The sequence below is a fragment of the Antennarius striatus genome, chromosome 20, assembly GCF_040054535.1.
Source record: "Antennarius striatus isolate MH-2024 chromosome 20, ASM4005453v1, whole genome shotgun sequence".
Taxonomy (NCBI): domain Eukaryota; kingdom Metazoa; phylum Chordata; class Actinopteri; order Lophiiformes; family Antennariidae; genus Antennarius; species Antennarius striatus.
Window position 1 is genome coordinate 15,200,745 of NC_090795.1, and position 22,791 is coordinate 15,223,535.

General features: G+C 46.1%; 2 protein-coding genes and 1 pseudogene across 4 annotated transcripts in view; 2 read left to right on the top strand and 1 right to left on the bottom strand.

Annotated features, from left to right (window-relative positions):
- dcxr (dicarbonyl/L-xylulose reductase) overlaps positions 1-2,918 on the top strand; it is a 49,616-nt gene extending 46,698 nt beyond the window's left edge. The window contains exon 8 of one of the 2 annotated variants that reach the window (XM_068304516.1): positions 1,688-2,915. In XM_068304516.1, the coding sequence (XP_068160617.1) occupies positions 1,688-1,791 (104 nt within the window). In that variant the 3' untranslated portion in view covers positions 1,792-2,915. Of the gene's footprint in view, positions 1-1,687 lie in introns of both variants that reach the window. The other variant, XM_068304514.1, reaches the window with a different exon arrangement.
- Positions 1-22,791, bottom strand: part of rac3b (Rac family small GTPase 3b) — a 50,659-nt gene that overhangs the window by 14,090 nt on the left and 13,778 nt on the right. Inside the window, exon 6 of one of the 2 annotated variants that reach the window (XM_068304517.1) lies at positions 20,038-21,666. The exons of the other annotated variant lie outside the window; for it this stretch is intronic. Coding sequence (XP_068160618.1) covers positions 21,536-21,666 — 131 coding nt within the window. The 3' untranslated portion in view covers positions 20,038-21,535. Of the gene's footprint in view, positions 1-20,037; positions 21,667-22,791 lie in introns of those variants that run through there. 2 annotated transcript variants of the gene reach the window in all.
- Positions 11,454-13,091, top strand: LOC137587871 (uncharacterized; annotated as a pseudogene).

The following is a 22,791-nucleotide window of genomic DNA, read 5'->3' on the forward strand; positions in this document are numbered from 1 at the left end:
TACATCATCATGTGCATCAGATGAATTTATTATCTTTTGATCATTCAAATCAAATCCAATTTTTTTATACAACGCCAAATCATAACAGAAGTCATCTCATAGCCTTTTAAATATAGAGCTTGTCTAAGCCAGTCTTTCAAGGCTATTCACGGAAACCTTTCATACAAGAAGTTTCTTCTGTTTTAAATGGTTATTGGGAGTTCTTTAAACCTACCCGAGGTGGTCCAGGTTTTTGTCTGTCACCTAACAGATATAGGAATGGCCCGTCTCAGGGATAAATTGAGGTAGCTCCGTGATTTTCTATCTAAAACAAGCAGTGTACATATTCGGTCATTTCTCAATCTTTCTTGCCCGGTGTTTCATCTGCACCTCTGACAGCTGCACAAACCCTATTACTTATAATACTGTATGAGCTCTTGACTTTAGCTGTTTGACTTGACCCACTTCTGTGCTAAAAATGTAACTCTTAAAAGTTACTATTTGCCTTCATGTTACGTATAAGGTATAATCCCTGACAAAGCCTTCATGTTACATATAGAATCTCTGACAAAAACTACGAAATTACCTGTCTTGGAGGGGTTTTTTTCAACTGTTTTTTTAATAATAATAGTTAGATGGTTTTGATAGCAGGGCTCTCAGAACTATAGAAAACATCAGGTGGCCCCAGCGGGTTTCCAACAAAGTGCTTAGAGCCCGCACGTACCAGCCTAGAGCTTCTTGCCAGGCGGCGCAACGTCGTACCTGCTGGTTTGGTCATGTCCTCTGCCTTCCCCCTGATCACCCAACAAGAGCCATTCTCCAGTTTGACCCTAAGACCGCAGGCTGGAAACGACCTCAAGGCAAGCCCCATACCCGATGGCTTGACGTCATTGTGGGCGATCTCTGACAACAGGGAGTCACTGTGGAGGATGCAGAGCAGCTGGCACAAGACCGCCAGCGTTGGAAAAAACTGACTCCTCTGGCGCCCCTCCGCCGCCCGCCCAGAGCTATCAACTACATTTGTAAATCAATGCAGCACGCCCGTTGGCACCTTTGTCTAGCAGTGACTCTCCTCTTTGAATTTCTGAAAAGGCTGGAAGGTCAGCTTTGAGGGTCTTTAATTCACCTTTATGCCAGTTTCTCCGTGTGTTTCCACAGACTAATAGAATGGACCGTCACTAGATTCCAGCACAATGGCATTTTTAAGACCAATTAAGTTTAAAGTGGGTTATTTCCGACACCAAATAGTTAGGAAATACTGAGATCAGTCAGTCAGTCAAACTTTATTAATAGAATTGTTGAAAGTTCCTTATGTTTTGCTACGTAATCACCGGTGCTCCTACAGTCTGCTCTACCGTCTGAGAGCAGCTCAGTCAGAGCCGGGACTTCGGTGACGCCCCTTGACTACCATTGTAAGAGGGTGTAGCACCAAGTGCCTTGTGAGGGTGCTCCTCTGGTGGCGGAGTGCGGCATGACTGGTGGTCAGACTACCAGCTTTTTTTCAGCGATCATGTTTCTAACCAATATTAATATGAATATTAATCCATATATAAAACGCACCAGATTATAAGGCGCACTACGGGTTTATGAGAAACTTTTAGGCTTTTAGGTACGCCTTATAGTGCGGAAAATACGGTAATATGTTTGTATATATGTATGTATGTATATTGTAATAACCTGAATGCTAACTCTGTGTGTTTGAGTGCAGAGGTGGACGACGTGGTAAACAGTGTCTTATTCCTGCTGAGTGACAAGAGTAACATGACGAATGGAGTGACTCTGCCGGTGGATGGAGGCTTCCTGGCCTGCTGAGTCTCAAATCAGCACACAGAAAACCATCACCTCTCATCATTTAATAAACGTACTAAACACAGATCGGTTTCATTGAGTAATTATCAATCACTGCAACTTCCAACTTAACTTGTCCTTACCTGTAACATTTCCTAACATTCATTTACATTTTCCTAACCAGTTTATCCGCTGTCGCAGGTCATAGGGAGCTGCAAAAAGCCTCACTGCAAAAAGCCTCACTGCCCGATGCCTTACGACATATTGTTCATGTGATTTCTTCTGGCAGATGCGCCATGATTGGTTGGGCAGTTAGTGGGTGGAGTTAAAGCGTGACAACGTGAGGTTTTCAAGTGAGCTTATCCAAATATATATATGTATATACACACACACACACACACACACACACACATACACACACACACACTGGGGCGACAGTGGCTCAGTGGTAGAGCAGACTTCTTAAAGACCAGACATCACCCAGCCATCGGCAGTTCGATTCCCACTCCTGCCAAGACATTCTCCAGAGTGTGACCTGACGGTGGGAAGTGTCCCAGCCACTGCTGAGGCGCGCTTGAGCAAGTCACCGTCTGCCCTACAAGCTGCTCACACGACCGGTCACTCTGCCTCCCCCTATATACTGTGTAATGCTTGATGTTACTAATTGCATGCCTTAAGTACCCTAGTGTGTTATGTTCAGGGGCACAACAATGTATGTATGTGAGCATGGTTTAATGCAAACTGTATATGCATGTAATCGTATAAGTGTGGAGTGAAAAAGACAATTTCTTCGTAGGTGATTAATAAAGTGGACTTTCTTTTTCAGGGCTCGAAATTGCGACCCTTTCGGTTGCATATGTGCCCAAATTTTTATCAGTGCGACTATTAAATATATACGGGAATACCGGTATGACTAGGGGAAAAAATCTGGTGCACCTTTTTTTCCCCTTCTCTCTCACTCTTTCTCTCTCTCTGTAGAGCAGGAGTCAACAAATAGCGGACTGCGGTCCGGATCCGGACCATGTGATGGTTCTGTTCGGACCTGTGACCACTCCATAATAAATTCACGGGAGTAGATTTTCTTGGCGCATTTTTACTTGCAGTTTGCGGCTACAGACGGTGGGCGCTACTCCTCCAGTTAATCCGGTAATAGCGCCACTCAGTTCAGCCAATCAGATCGTTTATCTACCCTGCGCTGTCTATGCACCAGGAAGTGAGACAGCTCGCTGCCGCTACCGCTGTGAGTTTACCGCTACAGCGGAGCACAGAAGAAGGGAGACAGCATAGCTCCAAACGAAGGGAGGTTATCAAGGAAAACCGCAGTTTAACAATTTATGTTTATTCCTCCGTCAGGCAGTTCAAAACCATTTTACGTCATATGGTCTGAACACGTAGCACGAATTAAAAGTGGTAACATGAAGTGCCACTATGAAACAAAGCACAGATCTTTTGAGCAGAATTATCCCTTGAAGTCCAAGCTGAGGGCAAAATGACCGAGAAAAATACAAACAAATGTTCACTAAAGGCATGGTGGAGTTTAGGGCAACATAAAACATATTTTAGTGATGTTTTAAAATACAAAAGAATCCAATAATAACCAAAATGGCTCAGTCCAGGTACCGGGCTGACCTGACAGCAGACCACAATGCGCTAGTTAAGCCACACCCAGGTAGTGCCTCAGTTTGGCCCCTGACCCGGAGACGGGGTGAGCGTCTCTCATACAGTTTTGTGTGGATGTGGGGAAAACGCATAGGCGCTGAGTGTGCAGCCTCGAACACACTACCGCGACACTTTGTTTGATGCAGATGTGAGTGAGGACGTGCCGGAGAATGTGCGCGAAACAGTCTGTGCAGGACCACGGTCCTGCCAGGAAACAATGAGAGCGCAGCTGCGGCTGCTCTCCTGGGTGAGTGAGAGAGGCGCGCGGAACGGAGATTGACGGAGCGGTCTCTATCGCTCCGTCACTGCCTTGCTTTTGGGTAGGTGCTCCTCAAGTCTTTGCTGGTGCTGCTAACTTCTAAATTTGGGAGCACCAGTGCTACCAAGAACAAAAAGTTAATTTCGAGCCCTGTTCTTCTTGTACCAGGGGACCACGTTAGTCTTGACCTTCCACATCTGTTCCAGCTGTTCTATCAACCCTTGATACTTCTCAATCTTTTCGTGTTCCTTCTTCCTGATGTTGGTGTCAGCTTGTATCACTACATCTATCACCACTGCTCTCTTCTGCTCTTTGTCCACCACCACTATGTCCGGTTGGTTGTCCAATAGCTGTTTATCAGTCTGGAAGCTGAAGTCCGACAGGATCTTAGCCTTGTTTTTCTCAACCACCTTCGGTGGTATGTCCCATTGGAATTTGGGTACTTCTAGTCCATACAGGGTACAGGTGGTCCTGTACACTATCACAGCTACTTGGTTGCGACTCTCCATGTATGCTGACCCAACAAGCATCTTACACCCTGCTACCACATGCTGGACTGTCTCTGAGGCTTTTTACATATCCTGCACCTTGGGTCAGATCTACTGTGGTGGAGGTTGGCCTCTATTGCTCTCGTACTTAAGGCCTGTTCTTGTTCTGCCATGATCAGTACTTCTGTGCTGTCTGTTATCAGCCACTTCCTCTATCTGATGGTGGTACTTGCCGTGTAGGGGCTTGTCCCTCCATTTTGTCTGCTCCTCCACCTCTCTCTCCTCAGGTTTCTGCTGTCTGAGGCACTCACTGAGCAGTTCATCTTCTGGGGCCATCTTGCTGATACACTTTTGAATTGTCAATGTTTTATCCTGGACAGTAGTACTGATACTCACCAGTCCGTGGCCTTCCTCTTTCTGCTTATTGTACATCCTCAGGGTGCTGCACTTGAGGTTGAAACCCTGCATGTATGGTGAGTCTTGATATTTGTGTTATCTGTCTCTTCCTTTGGCCAGGGGTGTGTAGTGGATGGTGGGTGGCTGGTGGTCTTACTTACCCCGTGCCCCCTGGGCTTGTCCTTGATGTGGCAGCCGCTGCTTACTCTCGGTCTCTGGGTATACATGGTTCTCGGTAGCCTCTCTGGATGTTGGTTTCCGTCACACATGCAATTTGATTCCAATTGTTGAGAACCGTTGGGTCCCGTCAGAACGTGATGAGTCTCTTTTCTCTTCAGACATCACAATCTTCTGCACTGTTTTACGCGAGTCTGTTCCACTCTAACAGCACTGCCTGTCTATCAACTACCCTGGTTGACTTTTCTCTCTCTGTCTGGTTCCCCTATGACTACAGAAAGGTGCAGCACTTCCCTCTCCGGTCCACAATAGAAAAGTCTAATAAAGATTGACAACTTAGTTCCCAGAGAGGACACGTGATGGTCATATATGAAAGATTTTGCTACAAGACTAAAATGAGCATTGATCTCAAGTTGACCCCCTTTTATGGTGTTAAACTATGAGAATACATGCAGACAAAAAAAAATTCTGTGGTGTTGAGGATGAAGAGAAGGGTGGAGAGCAGGGTCCTCTGGGGAACCCCCGTGTCATCATAGAAGACAAATACAGTGCGCCCTTGTTCTTTGCGGTTAGTGCATTCCAGGAACCACACGTTATTGGGGAATCCGCGATCGAAGTTACAATATATTTAGCTTATTTACGATAATTTAAACGTTTATGAACCCTCCCAATACTGATATTAAACCACTTTCTATCGGTATTACTTTTTCCCACACTCTTATCGACTGTTTAAAGCACTTTTGTGTCTCATGAAAGTCAGAGACTGACAGAACAAAGTGCACTTCCGGATACCGTAAGCCAATAGAATGTGCGTACGGTATCACGTGACTGCTTACTAAAAATCCGCAATGAGGTGTAGTCGCAATCATTCATGCTCGAATGCGTGAGGGTGCACTGTAGTCACCCATCCGGAAATACTGGGGTCTGTCTGTTGGATAGCCCATGATGTAGGTCCACCGGAGGTTGGGCCCACGTTGTCCTTCCCAGCTGAGCCCGGCCGGGCCCCGTGGGCAAAGGCCCGGCCACCATGCGCTCGTGTATGAGCCCCAACCCCGGGCCTTGCTCCTGGTTGGGGCCATACCAGGCAACATCACGGTCCTTGATATTTTCTTGCCATAGGGGTTTTGTTACTGCTCTGAGTCTGGCCCGTCAACCAGGACATGTTTTCCAAGGAAGACCCAAACACAGTGGTTCTTAACCTGGGTTCGATCGAACCCTAGGGGTTCGGCGAGTCGGTCTCAGGGGTTCGGCAGAGATGGAGGTCAAGAAACAAAACATCCAACACGATTTGTCGGGTGTTTTTGCTGAACATACATGAATCACTGTGTACGTTTGACACATCGTGTCAATTCGTGATGACACGCCCCCTTAGCCATCACTGGCTGCAGGTGATCAGGCTACATTGATTAGCCTACCTGTGCTACATGGGATTTTGCGCAATTAGTAGTCGATTTATGCCTGTCATAATCGTACGTTACTTTATTATTTTAATTCACAGTAACTGCAGTATGTTAAGCAAAAGAAAGTGGTCAGACGAATATGTGCAACGTGAATTTACATGTACTGCATATTGGAACGTGATGGGAGTCAGTGTTCTGCATGATTTGCAATGTCAAGTTGAGCAACACTACATTGGCAAAAATAACGGAAGTCTTCCGTAAGCTGCATGGAAAACAAAAGAAGCAGACTTTGCTGTGAAAATGACATAAGAGTAGCACTTGCCAAGTTGAAGCCACGCATATCTGAACTGGTCTCTCAATAACAACAGCAGAAGTCACACTGATTTGCAGGTGGGTAATTTTCATGTGAGTTCATGCACTGTCTTGGTTTTGTTCTTTGAAAAAGGTGACAATAATGCACAATTCATCAAATACACCAGTAAAATATATACCTATCTCTTAGTTTTTGAAGAAAAAAATGTTTTTTCTACTAAAGAAGGGTTTGGTGAGTGAACATATGAAACTGGCAGGGTTCAGTACCTCCTACAAGGTTAAGAACCAGTGCCTGGCAGGAGCATAAAGCCCCCTGACAAAATAGCTCCTGGGATCATTCGGGCACTCCAACTCCCTCACCACAATAAGGTGGCAGTTCTCTGAGTGGTTCCTTCTTCCCAAATTTGGCTACAGAAACACTACGTGCAGATGATATAGATGTAGTCTGAGGGGTTACCAAACTTATTTGGATAGATGTGGAGGAGTGATTCACGTGAACTCAGAAAACTGTGTCCCAAACTTCTTTTCCTTTCAGCTTTTCTCTTCAGGGGTCGCCACAGCGAATCAATTGCCTCCATCTAACCCTGTCTTCTGCATCCTCTTCTCTCACACCACCTACCTTCAGGTCCTCTTTCACTACATCCATAAACCTCTTTGGTCTTCCTCTGGGCCTCCTGCAGGGCAGTTCAAAACTGAGCATCCTTCTACCAATATATTTACTATCTCTCCTCTGGACATGTCGGAACCATCTCAGTCTGATTGTGTCTGACTTTAACGCCAAAATCTCTAACATGTACTGTTCCTCTGATGTACTCATTCCTGATCCTATCCATCCTGGTCTCTCCAAGAGAGAACGTCAGCATCTTCATCTCTGCTACCTCCAGCTCTGTCTCCTGTCTTTTCCTCAGTGACACTGTCTCTTGACCAAACAACATAGCTGGTCTCAACACAGTTTTGTACACCTTTCCTTTCATTTTAGCTGAAACTCTTCTATCACACATCACACCTGACACTTTTCTCCACCCGTTCTATCCTGCCTGTACACGCTTCTTCACCTCCTTTCCACACTCTCCATTGCTCTGGACTGCTGACCTAAGTGCTTAAAATCCTCGATCTTCTTGATCTTTTCTCCCTGTAACCTCACTCTTTCTCTTGGGTCCCTCTCATTCACACACATGTACTCTGTCTTACTGAGGCTAACCTTCATTCCACTCAAGGACAAACCTCCACCTCTCTAGCTTCTCCTCCACCTGTTCCCTGCTCTCACTACAGATCACAATGTCATCTGCAAACAACATAGTCCATGGAGATTCCTGTCTAACCTCGTCTAACAGCCTGTCCATCACCATAGTGAACAAGAAGGGGCTCAAAGCTGATCCCTGATGAAGTCCCACCTCATCCTGACTAATATTTGCTTGTTCATGGTCCACAACAGCTACCTCTTCTTGTCTTTGTTCTCTCTCATTTTCCTTGTTCATCAACTCTTCAAAGTACTCGTTCCATCTTCCCATCACACTACTGGCACCTGTTAATACACTTCCATCCCTATCCTTAATCACCCTAACCTGCTGCATGTCCTCCCCATCTCTGTTTCTCTGTCCTGCCAACCTGTATAGATCAGTCCCTGCCTCCTTATTGTCCAACCTAGCATACAAGTCATCATAAGCCCATTGTTTGGCCTTTGCCACCTCTACCTTCCCCTTATGCTGCATCTCCTTGTACTCCTGTCTACTCTCCTCAGTCCTCTCAGTGTCCCACTTCTTCTTAGCTAACCTCTTTCTCTGTATACACTCCTGTACCTCCTCATTCCACCACCAAGTCTCCTTATCTACTTTCCTTCCAGATGACACATCGAGTACTCTCCTACTTGTTTCCCTAATCACATTAGCTGTAGTTGTCCAGTCATCTGGAAGCACTTCCTGACCACCCAGAGCCTGTTTTAACTCCTTCCTAAAATGTCCCTACTCTGTCCTATACTCTTGGTGTTCCTCTTCTCTCTCTTCCTACGAACACACGTTCCTCCTTTCCTTCTTCGAAACAACAGTATTCCAATTTCCACCAGCACCCTGTAGGTGAACAGCACCAATGGCGGTCGTTGTTCACCCGGACCTCTACCGATCCGGTATGGAAGTCATACTTTCGATTCGCATGCTGATTTGGCAAATGTTTTACGTCAGATGCCCTTCCTGACACAACCCTCTGTATTTATCCAGGCTTGGGATCGGCACAATAAGACACTGGCTTTTGCCCTCTTGTTTCTACATTTGTCCTAAACTTCATATATTGCTTTTTTTTTGTGGTAGTAAAATAAATAAGATTTAATGAATTCATTGAAAATACAATGTGCCCTCGTGCGATTGCGCATCAACCATTGTTACACCACATCATTGCGAATTTTTGGTTGGCAGTCACGTGATACCATATGCGCATTCTATTGGTTGACGGCATCCAGAAGTGGGCTCGTTCCGACTCAGACATTCATGAGACACAAAAGTGTTTTAAACAGTTGATAAGAGTGTGGAAAAAGGTAATACACATCTGTAAAACCACAAAGTGTGCCCTTGGTCTTTGTGGTCAAAGCCTTCCAGGAACCACATGTGATTGAGGAATTCACAATCGAGATCGCGATCTAATTTATCTTATTATTTATTGTAATTTAAACGCTTATGAATCCTCCTCATACTGATATTAAACCACATTGGTTTAATATCAGTATGGGGAGTATCTCTACCAGTATGTCTACCTGATATTAAACCAACCACCTTGGTTTAATATCAGTGTGGGGAGGGTTCATAAACATTTAAATTACCAGAAATAATAAGATAAAGAAATTGCCGTCTCTATCTCGAATTCCTTAGTCGCATGCGGTTCCTGGAACACATTTACCGTAAAGACCGAGGACGCACTTTGTAATGGCACTCCACATCAACCATTCTATGTCCCAGCAGTTGTTTTGAATTTATATAAACCTTCATCCAAGTCATCGAACTATTGTCATCCCATGTTACTCGCAGTTAAGAGCATTCCAGGACCATCAGCAAATAATACAATTCTGCGATAAAGCGACACACTATTTGATCATTTACTGTAATTTAAACATTTATACCATACTATTACCCACCTTATATCTGTATTACCTTTTCTCCCACTCGTATAGACTGTTTAAAACATTTTTGTATTGACCCTTATAGCCCTATGATCTCGCCCCCGTGATCAGATCACAGGATATTTTTTAAACCATTCTTAACAAATAAAGTCTGTCACATGGATTGCTGTGCGCATATTTACGCAACAGTATAGATGTGAAAGTGTCTTCCGGTTATTATTTGGAGCCGATTGACACCAGAAAACTGGAGGTATGAATGTTTCCCTTTTATCTAAGACAAGCAGTTCAAATGGCTTCTTATAATCAGATGGCAGCCGCTGTGTTTTTTTCCATGTAGTTGCCATTGTACAAGCGGTGATGCATGTATTCATGCATTTTGGCATGTGATGCAAACATACACCGTGATTTGCACATTTTGTCAGGTGGTGCAAACATGTATTGCGATTCGTGCATTTTACGTGGCACTTTCTTATTTTGAAAAACTCCTTTGAAGAATGGCATAAGTGATACAAACTATATAGTTATGTTAGAAGCCTATGGCAAACTTTTTTGAGTTAAAAATCAAATTGGTGAACATGTCTTTGGTTTTTATGTGCAATAAAATACAATTTGTTCCATTTTCAAAAATTGACTGTGTTTATTTTGCCCCAATATGCATCCGACGTGTATCCTCGGATGCATCCTCACTGCTTCGCAGGGCCACACATAGACAAGTACGCACACAGGCGTCCATACCTATGGACTATTTTCGAGTGACTGGTTCAATTAAGTTGCATTTTGTTGAGGTGGGAGGAAGTAGTAAGACTCAGCTAGAACCCAGACACAGGGAGAATACACAGACACATCACAAAAAACGCACAGAAAGGAATCAAATCTGGAACCTTCTTGTTGTGCGGCAACAGTGCTTCCAACTGCATCACCATGCTGCCTGGAAAGGTCAAGTTGTGCTTGTATCCTTTTAGCTCATGATAAAAGATATGAGCTAACAGATAATAGCAGTGAAAAGAACTTACAGGAAATACAGCCCAACTCAATAAAATAAAAACAAATGCTGGGAGTCCCAAACGCACTTTGTTTCAGGCCCCAACGTTCCCACTTCATGTGATTTTCCCACAATTTTTTTTTTTTTTAATTAAATTTTTTTCATTTAACCCTAACCCTAGTTAGTCAATTCAAGTCACATGGATATGTTAGTGTGTACAGGCCATGAACAAACAGACACACACAGGGGGCCTGTACGCATGCAGAGGGAGGTAGAATGGCGGGCAGCTCCTGCTTGGTGCGCCCCAAATGAGCAACTTGTAAGGGGGACTGCACCTTGCTCAAAGGCGCCTCGGCAGTGCTCCGGAGGTGAGCTGACACCTCCCACTGTCAGCTCACCTGGTGTTTTTTTTGGCCGAGAGCGGGAATCGACCAGTGGATCTCAGATCATTGGACGACCCGCTCTACTACACACTCTACCACTGAGCCACTGCCGCCCCATAGTGGTATTGTCTGCCCCGCACCTGATTGGTTTCACTGGTTTTCCTGTGAAATAGTCCTTTCTTAGTCTTGTTGCCAGGTTGTCTTTTTCAGTCTATGTGATAGTCTTGGTTTCCATTTCAGTTTTCAGGTTTCATTAAAGTTTAAGCTGCAGGACTGGACTCTGTTGGGTGACTCCTGGCAGGGCTCCTCCTGCGTCTCACCAGAATCAGGTCCTGTGTGTTGCAGTATGTTCTCCGGTCCCTACATTTCTGCAAGCAGTAGGGCCTTACAGTCATTGCAGAATAGTCCAACAGAAGCAGATCAAGTGGCCTTCAGCTAAGAGTCAGTATGGTCACATTTTGACACTGATGTAGCAAGCTCCTGGAAGCCACTACCAAAGAGGAGTGCAACTGTGGCTCGAGACTATGACGACAGTCATAGCCAGCTATGCAGCTGAGAGGTTTGGCCATATCGAGGGAAGTAACATCAAGCCCAATTTCACAATGAATTGCGGAGTCACCCAGATCCACAAACTGCATCAAGAACTTCGAAGCCTCAGACAGCAGTACAAGGTGGCTAGCAAAGACGAAAGGCAACCGCTTGTCAAGCTGTGCAACATCTTAAGGAAGAAACGACACTGCACAAAGCTGAGTTGCACCGAAGGTGGGGGAAAGAAAGATCAAGAAAGCGGGCCGCATTCATCTCTAACCCCTTCACTTTCACAAAGAAGCTCTTGGGCGATAAGCGCAGTGGCAGCCTAGTCTGCTGAGCCGAGGATTGAACTCCTTTTTGTACAACATCCTGAATGACCCAGAGGGAGAACTGGCACTCAAGCCACAGAGGATTTTGCCCCAGTAGAGCCCCATACATGGGCCCCAGTGGAGTCCCATATGCTGTATATAAGCGTTGTCCACAACTCTTTCATCACCTGTGGAATATCCTGAGGGTGATTTGGCATAGGGGTAAAGTTGCAAACCAGTGGAGGTGTACTGCGGGAGTGTGGATCCCTAAGGTGGAGGACTCTAAGGACATCAGTTAGTTTTGTATCATCTCTATGCGAAGTGTTGAAGGCAAGATTTTCTTCAGCATCTTGTTTCTCCTGAAGAACAGATAAATTGACACCTCTGTTCAGAAGGGTGGAGTCCCTGGAGTGCCTGGCTGCGTGGAACACACGGTGGTAACAACTCATCAGAGAGGATGTGAAGGGAAAGGGGATCTCACTGCTCTATGGCTTGATCTCGCCATTGCATATGGCTCCATCCCAAACAAGCTTTTAGAACTCGCCCTTCACTGACATAATGTTTCCAGCAAAATCACAGACCTTATCCTGGTCTGTGATACTACAACAACTTCAAGCTAAGAGTCACTGCTGAGTCAGATACATCAGACTGGCACCCGCTTGAGAAAGGCGTAACAGGCTGCACTATCTCAGCCATCCACGTGGATGTTCCACAGCCCAAAGAAGCTCATAACCTGGGCAAGGATGAGCTTTAAGCCAGTAAAATCAAGGTCTCTAGTGCTCAAGAGAGGGAAAGTAGTGGACAGGTTCCAGTTCTCATTGGCAGGAGTCACCTTCCCATCCATTACAGAGCAGCCAGTTATGTGTCTGTAAGTATTTTGACTGTACCCTGAAAAACTCTGCCTAAATCCAGAGAACCATTAAAGAGCTCCATGACTGGCTTAGCTGAACTGACAAAACCATTCTTCCAGGAAGGTTAAAGGCTTGCATTTACCAGCACTACATCCTGCCCCTGGTCCTGTGGCCTCTGCTAGTGCACGCGGTACCTATAACAACAGTCGAGTACATGGAAAGGGAGATCAGTAGCTACCTGCGAAGATGGCTTGGTGTACCACACAGCCTAAGTAGCTCTGCTCTGTATGGCACCAGCAACATCCTGCAACTCACAATCAATGGCCTCGCTGAAGGATTGCCAGAGGTATTGCACTACAGAGAATCCAGAGATCCAAAGTTGTCATCAGCTGGTATCCAGGGACAATGTCTGAGGCAAAAGATTATCAGTGCCTTATTCAGGAGGAAGTGTGGGTGGGCATGGAGGAAATAGAAGCTAGCAGGATGGTGGAAATGGGGCAGCAAGTAGCATTGACTCAATGGGATAATGTTCTTCAATGAAAAATCACCTGGTCCAACACCTGGAAACCAAACATCCAACACATCAGATTTTCAGTACAGGCTGTTTATGATGTCCATCCATGTCAAGGGAAACCTCCATGTCTGGAGTAAAACTGGAACAGCATCCTGTCCCCATCACGGGGATCCCTGGAACATTTACTTGGTAGGTGCTCACAAGCCCTTGCTATCGCTGGTGCCACGACTAGGTGCTTAGGGCAGTTGCAAACCAGTGGAGGTGGTTTGCCACTGCTATCAACTTATGCAAGGGCCACTTCAAACCTAGTACCATCAAATTCCATAGAGCTGGAAAGCTTGGGTCAGCTTGCCACTCAGCTTCCAGTTCCAGTTCTTCTAGCCACCGTACCCAGCCAGACCCGAGAACTCTTCATTCCCACTGCAGTCAGGTTCTCAGGAGTTTTAGGGTCAGGGAGTTTCTCCACCAGTGCTCACTTGTTTTTGAGCAGCAGCCTTAAAATTATGTTTCAGATACTTTGAGAGTAACCTTCACCATGAGTTTATTGTCTGATAAAGCATCTGCGTGAGCTGTAGCTATGGCTGACAATAATTCACCTATTTGCAGTAATTATTTGTTAAGATCCATCCATCCATCCATCCATTCTCTTCCGCTTATCCGGGGTCGGGTCGCGGGGGCAGCAGCTTAAGCAGGGAAGCCCAGACTTCCCTCTCCCTAGCCACTTCATCCAGCTCCTCCGGGAGAATCCCAAGGCGTTCCCAGGCCAGCCGGGAGACATAGTCTCTCCAGCGTGTCCTGGGTCGTCCCCGGGGCCTCCTCCCGGTAGGACGTGCCCGGAACACCTCACCAGGGAGGCGTCCAGGAGGCATCCTAACCAGATGCCCGAGCCACCTCATCTGGCTCCTCTCGATGCGGAGGAGCAGCGGCTCGACTCTGAGTCCCTCCCGGATGGCCGAACTCCTCACCCTATCTCTAAGGGAGAGCCCGGACACCCTACGGAGGAAACTCATTTCGGCCGCTTGTATCCGGGATCTCGTTCTTTCGGTCACGACCCATAGCTCGTGACCATAGGTGAGGGTAGGAACGTAGATCGACCGGTAAATCGAGAGCTTTGCCTTTCGGCTCAGCTCCTTCTTCACCACAACAGACCGATACAGAGTCCGCATCACTGCAGACGCTGCACCGATCCGCCTGTCGATCTCCCGTTCCATTGTACCCTCACTCGTGAACGAGACCCCAAGATACTTGAACTCCTCCACTTGGGGCAGGATCTCATCCCCAACCTGGAGAGGGCACTCCACCCTTTTCCGACTGAGGACCATGGTCTCAGATTTGGAGGTGCTGATTCTCATCCCAACCGCTTCACACTCGGCTGCGAACCGTTCCAGTGAGAGTTGGAGATCACGGCTTGATGAAGCCAACAGCACCACGTCATCTGCAAAAAGCAGAGACGCAATACTGAGGCCACCAAACCGGACACCCTCAACGCCTTGGCTGCGCCTAGAAATTCTGTCCATAAAAGTTATGAACAGAATCGGTGACAAAGGGCAGCCTTGGCGGAGTCCAACCCTCACTGGAAACGAATCCGACTTACTGCCGGCAACGCGGACCAAACTCTGACATTGGTCGAACAGCCCTTATCAAGGGGTCCGGTACCCCATACTCCCGAAGCACCCCCCACAGAACCCCCCGAGGAACACGGTCGAACGCCTTCTCCAAGTCCACAAAACACATGTAGACTGGTTGGGCGAACTCCCATGCCCCCTCAAGGACCCTGCGGAGGGTGTAGAGCTGGTCCACTGTTCCACGGCCAGGACAAAAACCACACTGCTCCTCCTGAATCCGAGATTCGACTTCCCGACGGACCCTCCTCTCCAGAACCCCTGAATAGACCTTACCAGGGAGGCTGAGGAGTGTGATGCCCCTGTAGTTGGAGCACACCCTCCTGTCCCCCTTCTTAAAAAGGGGGACCACCACCCCAGTCTGCCAATCCAGAGGCACTGTCCCCGAAGTCCACGCGATGTTGCAGAGGCGTGTCAACCAGGACAGCCCCACAACATCCAGAGCCTTTAGGAACTCCGGACGGATCTCATCCACCCCTGGGGCCCTGCCGCCGAGGAGCTTTTTAACTACCTCGGTGACCTCAACCCCAGAGATAGGAGAGCCCGCCTCAAAGAACCCAGACTCTGCTTCCTCATGGGAAGGCGTGTCTGCGGGATTGAGGAGGTCTTCGAAGTATTCTCCCCACCGAGTCACAACGTCCCGAGTTGAGGTCAGCAGCTCCCCATCCCCACTATATACAGTGTGGATGCTGCACTGCTTCCCCCTCCCGAGACGCCTGATGGTGGACCAGAATCTCTTCGAAGCCGTCTTGAAGTCGTCCTCCAAGGCCTCACCGAACTCCTCCCACGCCCGGGTTTTTGCCTCAGCAACCACCAAAGCCGCATTCCGCTTGGCCTGCCGGTACCTATCAGCTGCTTCAGGAGTCCCACAGGCCAAAAAGGCCCGATAGGACTCCTTCTTCAGCTTGACGGCATCCCTTACCGCTGATGTCCACCAACGGGTTCTGGGGTTGCCGCCACGACAGGCACCGACCACCTTATGGCCGCAGCTGCGGTCGGCCGCCTCGACAATGGAGGAGCGGAACATGGTCCACTCAGACTCAATGTCCCCCGCCTCCCCCGGAACGTGAGTGAAGTTCTGCCGGAGGTGGGAGTTGAAACTCCTTCTGACAGGGGATTCCGCCAGGCGTTCCCAGCAGACCCTCACAATACGTTTGGGTCTGCCAGGTCGGACCGGCATCTTCCCCCACCATCGGAGCCAACACACCACCAGGTGGTGATCGGTTGACAGCTCCGCCCCTCTCTTCACCCGAGTGTCCAAGACATGCGGCCGCAAGTCCGATGACACGACCACAAAGTTGATCATCGAACTGCGGCCTAGGGTGTCCTGGTGCCAAGTGCACATATGGACACCCTTATGTCTGAACATGGTGTTCGTTATGGACAGTCCGTGACAAGCACAGAAGTCCAATAACTGAACACCGCTCGGGTTCTGATCGGGGGGGCCGTTCCTCCCAATCACACCCTTCCAGGTCTCACTGTCATTGCCCACGTGAGCATTGAAGTCCCCCAGCAGAACAATGGAGTCCCCAGTGGGAGCGCTCTCCAGCACCCCCTCCAAGGACTCCAAAAAGGGTGGATACTCTGAACTGCTGTTTGGTGCATACGCACAAACAACAGTCAGGACCCGGCCCCCCACCCGAAGGCGGAGGGAGGCTACCCTCTCGTCCACCGGGGTGAACCCCAATGTATAGGCGCCAAGCCGGGGGGCTATAAGTATACCCACACCTGCTCGGCATCTCTCACCATGGGCAACTCCAGAGTGGAAGAGAGTCCAACCCCTCTGGAGAGGACTGGTACCAGAGCCCAAGCTGTGTGTGGAGGTGAGCCTGACTATATCTAGTCGGAACTTCTCAACCTCACACACCAGCTCAGGCTCCTTCCCTGCCAGAGAGGTGACATCCCACGTCCCAAGAGCCAGCTTCTGTAGCCGGGGATCGGATCGCCAAGGTCCCTGCCTTCGGCCACTGCCCAGCTCACAATGCACCCGACCCCTATGGCCCCTCCCACAGGTGGTGAGCCCATGGGAAGAGGGACCCACGTTGTCCTTTCGGGCTGCGCCCGACCGGGCCCCATGGGTGCAGGCCCGGCCACCAGGCGCTCACCTTCGAGCCCCACCTCCAGGCCTGGCTCCAGAGGGGGGCCCCGGTGACCCGCATCCGGGCAAGGGAAAACGTGTGTCAAGACAGTTTTGAGTGCTTCAGGTATGGAGAGCTTGCTGTATTGCCTGGGTACCCCTTTATTCACCATGTTCCCCTTCTGTAGCTCAACTAGCTGGCTTATCTTGGCCTCTAACCGTCTCTTCCATGGAGGGTATTGTTTGTTATGCCCTGTGTTGATCTTATATCCCAGCATCTCGAGGATTACTGTTGCTGTACTGTGGCTAAGCTTGTTGGTCTCAGTTATGTTCCCTGTGGGGATAGTTCTTATTGCAGCATTCACATCTTCTGGCAGATCTGGCAGAACTTGACAACTTAGCTTCGGTATTTGTGGGAGGCTCCAGGTTTCTCATCAGATTGCCCTGGTTCACTCATGATTGAGGTAGGCTGGTATAGCATGTCATGTCTGGGGTTCGAAACCACGCCCTCCTGCATTCCAGACCATGCCCCTCCTGCATTTGTGTAAGTTGACTGGATAGTGTTTGTCCCGACCGGGATTCAAACCCACAACCTCCTGCATTCAAGTCAGTTGACTTAACCACTGCTGCATACATGTCCCCTCATCTGTGTGTGTTAGTGGTGTTACACCCAGTAAAGAGCTCCTTGTCTTTGTGAAGGAACCTGACACACTGAAAAGCTAGCCATTATTAGTAACATCTGTAGGCTCATCAATGGCCAAAGATATGCAGGTGCTCTCTGAATAGCTGCATCAAGCTGTGTCAGGACATCATCCTTTAATATTTCTGATTTTCAATAATGTCTCAACATCAGCTTTTAAGCACTCCTTCACAAGCGTCCCATCACTAAATTCTATGTTGCTCCAAAATCCACCATGCCCTTGGTGAACATTCATTTGCATTTGCACTCAAAAGTTCTCTGATTTGTTTCGTAGTGGCACTTCACGTTACCATTTTTTATTAACCCGATAATCAGCCCAGCCAGGAGGTTTGACTGTCCCCTTGAGACCTTCCCCTTCAGGTGGAATCCAAGAAACTGGCACCCAGGTACATTGGCCCATATGTAATTGAATGGGTCATTAAACCAAGTGGACTTAGACTGGAGCTGCCTCCTTGTCTGAATGTACACCCATCTTTTCATGTTTCACTTCTCAAGCCAGTTTCCTCTAGCCCTCGGTGCCTTCTGGCCGAACCCCCCCCCCCTGATCATTGATGAGCACCCTGCTTTCACCGTCTGGCAACTGTTGGATGTACGGAGATGGGGTAGGGGCTTTCAGTAATTGGTGGATTGGGAGGGCTAAGTCACAGAGGAGTGTTCATGGATCTCTTGCTATTTTGGACGATGATCTCTTACGATGACTTTTATGTTTGTTTCCCTGACAAGCCCGTCAGGAGGCGTCCATTGGGAGGAGGGAGGGGGTTACTGTCATGGTTCTGTTCTTTTTGTATTCTCGGCAAGTCTATTTTTTGTGTTTACCTTGTTTTTTCCTGACATACCCTGTGGCAGGGTATGTGGCTGGCTCCTAGTGGCTGATGAGGTACACCAGTTCTCACTTTGCTCATCAGCCTCTTCTCAAAAGGCCTGGTCTTCTCCTAAGAGGGTGCCAGATAATTCCATCCTTTGTCAGTAATGTTAGTGTTCTTAGTTGTCTCTCAGCTGCCTGTTCTTCTCCTCATTGGTGGATTTTTTGGTTTTCTTTGCTCACTTGTGTTTTCAGCTTGAGCAAATAAACTGTTAATTTTTCACCTGAGTCAGTCTCTGCTCCTTGGGGTCCAGATGCAAACAACCCCCATCAAACGTGGCTTAGAAAAACTCAAATTGTTTGATGCCTGCTCACACATCGCCATTCTCACACAGTTCAGTGATACAAAGCTAATCTCAATTTCTCCCTAGCGTTCACACACACACATACAACTATATTTAAATGATAAAATGGAATATATAAGACACAGAGCTCAAGATGTACCGTTAGTTCAGTTAGTTATAGTCACCCAAAGATGCATTACCAAGATCAGATCTTTGTTCAAAATAAGACCTAGTCCCAGGGCAGTTCAATTCCCGCTCCCAAACCATTTATGCTTGGAGTGTGAGCTAGCAGTCGGAGGTGCCAGCTCACATTCCGAGCACTGCCAAGGTGCCCTTGAGCAAGGCACTGTCCCTTCCACAAGCTGCTCATTTGGGGTACACCAAAGATGGGGCTGCCCATCACTCAGCCTGTGATTGGTTGTTTCAAGGGCCTGTACAAAATAAACTATATGAATGATTACTGACGGTGAGTGAAAACATAATAATTTCCCTACAGGAATCAATAAAGTGTACTTCTTCTTCTTTAATTCAATTTTTAATTTAATGTAATACACTGTTATAATCCCCAAAGGGAAATTAGGAACGCACACTCTAGTTTTTTTTTGCTAGCCAATCAAATCAAATCACATGCATGCATATTAGTTTGTACAGGCCCCTATAATACACACACCACACACAAGGGGGCCTGTTGGCATGCAAGGGAGGTAGAGTGGCAGGCAGCTCCTTCTTGGTGCGCCTAAAATGAGCAATTTGTAAATGGGAGGGCACCTTGCTCAAGGGTGCCTCAGCAGTGCTCCAGAGGTGAGCTGACACCTCCCACTGTCAGCTCACCTCTGGGTTTTTTTTTTGGGCGAGAGCGGAAATCGAACTGCCGATCTTGAATCATGGGACCAACCGCTCTACCACCCGCTTTACCACTGAGCCACTGCTGCCCCTTCTTCTGTTTTATCTGAGTAAATATGTGGTAAATCCATAAATGTCTTAAAAAAATTTCATGGAGGAATTTAATTTAATTTTAATTTAATACACTTATAATCCTTGAAGGGAAATTAGGAACGCACACTCTAGTTTTTGTTAGTCAATCAAATCACACGCAAGCATATTAGTGTGTACAGGCCCCTGTAATACAAACAACCACACACAGCCACTATCGCCAGCTATGGACCCAAAATTCTTGCCCAACACACTTTTTAGTATAATGTTTGTCACACCAAAAAGGAAGAAAAAAGATCAGTATCAGGTTATGATGAGAAAGCATTGTTGTTATAAAATGACAATTTAATATTATAATTGCAAGATATATTCAAATCATTACCAAATACAAGCTTCAAGACAAAATACTATTAATCTTGTTGTAAGTGTAAGCTTTAATTTCATATCTCAACTATAGAACATAGTTAGAACATTGATGTTTGGCAGCAATACAATGCCATATTTCAGTACACCAAAACAATATGAGAATTCACTGTCTGAAACCTGGGTATGAAACTAAAATAATGACTTTCATGATATTTACAGAGAATATCAGAGTAAGTTACCTCTGCAGTAGTGACAACAGCATAACAAGCTGTTTCTTCTTCATATAAAGCAAATTAGACACTACAACAACATATTTTTATCAAAGGCCAATACTGTGCTGATAGATATGCAGCATGTGAGTAAAAACCAAACGTTTCACCAGCTGCTTCATGCAAACATAATTGATAGCTTCATTTAACTGAAGTTACAAACTGCTGAAAAGAGACATTTCTTGTTACTACAAATAGAGCAAATCACTGGAAATCATTAGATGTTGGTAGCAAACTCCCAGTGCAGTATTGTTTTTTTTTGTTTTTTTTTTAAACTAAACAATACCCAACAGTCCTTACAAAATTCACTGATGAAGAACATAACATGTTTTAATGGTGCAGCAAAGCTGGTGGGCTGACCTAAAGTGACACCTAAATTTTTAAAATTACTGTTCTGAAGCTGAGTTATAGCTTCAATAGCACTTCACTGCTACCCCGTTACCTTCGAATGAAGAAATGTTTGCTGCTGATCTGAGTGAGGTGACACTGAAAACTCAACTGGATCCAGGTCAGTATAAAAGACAATTGTTTTTGTAAAACTAATAATTACATGGTAAAATGAGTGTTTCAGTCAAACTCTAGTTAGGTGAAGAACAACAAAACCTCAAATGGAGTTCAGCAACTGGAGTTTAAAGTTACCACTCTTTTTCAGTCTTCCCCAAAAAATTCTCATGCAGTATTTTAGAAGAATTTGTTCAGAATGAGAAGGGAGGTTCATAGTAATGTATCACACAGTTGGATCAACATTTTCATTTTGTGAAATATTTCAGACTTTGCACTCAATATATAAAATTGGCTGGAGTACCTTACTTTTTCTGCCAGATCCAAAAGATACTGACATGCATGCCAGTAGTATGTATTTTTCTCCATATGCTGATCTTAAGATGAAAAGATGAGGGTAAGTTCACATTTGATGTATCTAATCAACACTCCATCAATTCAAGCAAGCATGGCTGAGAAAGATCAAGTGGAAGATAGATAACGAAAATCTTTATCAGTCCTCATGGCAACTTAGAATTGTAGTTTTATCAGTGAACATAAGTTGAGTAGGTAAAATGTACCCAGAGACCTTCTAAAGCTATTTGGTAATGGTAAAAAAAAAATTACATATTGGTACATACATACTGATTTTTTGTTTTTTTTGCCAGTATCACTTTGAAAAGATATCAGTAATAGAAAGAAACCTCAGCAGCACACTCAGGCTTGCTATATTTTTATTTCATCCTCTCCAAGAAGTAGTGGTTGTTGTTCATGGTGATGTGGTGTAGTGGTTTAATAGTGGCATCCCCTCAGAACACGGTGCACCTCTTTCCCCTTTTCTTCACAGGTGGAGGGCAGAGCACAGCTCTGATAGCCTCATCAAACACCGTCTTCAGGCCTCTTTGTGTCAGTGCAGAGCACTCTAGATACTTCACAGCCCCTGAAGAAGGAAAAGCATATGGGAAAAAGAGTTCTGAGTGACACTGTAGAGATACTGTTAATGTAAACCGCTGCCAATGTGTCAAAATGTTCTAAACTAAACATGCTAGAGTCATCAACCATATCTCATGGACTTCATTAGTGAAGAATACCTCGGAAATGATCTACAAAATTCTACATTTCACAATTGAGATACCAATTCCACACCATTAGGGTACCATACTCTGTATCTTTCAGAGGCTAGAAAGACCTAACTTAGTAGAACCTTGTGTAACCAAGTCATGATTCTGACAGATTGTTAGTGTCGCATTATATGGTAGAGAATATGTAGATGATGGACAAGCACAAATGTTTTTGTCATGATGATGTAAACGAGACAAATTTTAAGTATTTTCAAATTTTCTTATCTCCATCATGACACTGCTTATTGTGTAAACAACAGACACATTGAACAAACACATCTGGTTCTTTACCAGATACAGATTAAAAAATAACATATACAAAACAAGTAAGGAAAAAAATAGACAAAAACACCCAAAAAAAACAGGCGAGAAGACAACCATTCACTATCACCCGTTCACTCTATGGAGTGATACACATTATCAATAATGTATACAGTGCGCCCTCATGTGGTTGTGCATCAATGATTGCGAATCCACCTCATCGCGTATTTTTAGTAGGCAGTCACATGATACCGTATGCACATTCTATTGGCTGACGGTATGCAGAAGTGTGCTCTGTTCCGTCAGTCTCAGACTTTCGTGTGACACAAAAGTGCTTTTAACACTCGATAACAGTGTGGGAAAAGGTAATACAGATAGAATGTGGTTAAATATCAGTATGGGGAGGGTTCATTAACATTTGAATTACCATAAATAATAGGATAAATAGATCACGATCTCGACCGGGATTCCTCAACAGCGTGTGGTTCCTGGAACGCATTAACCGCAAACAAGAGCACACTATATAAATTGCACATAGGTTGCCCATTAATCCCTTTTTATCATGCCAACGCCTCTTGCTTCCACGGCTGGCTCTGGTCACCATTCTACCCCCATCTTATATCACCCTATACCATACAGCCAGTGCCAGATTGTTGCTCATTGTCTCTGATGCATGATGTTCC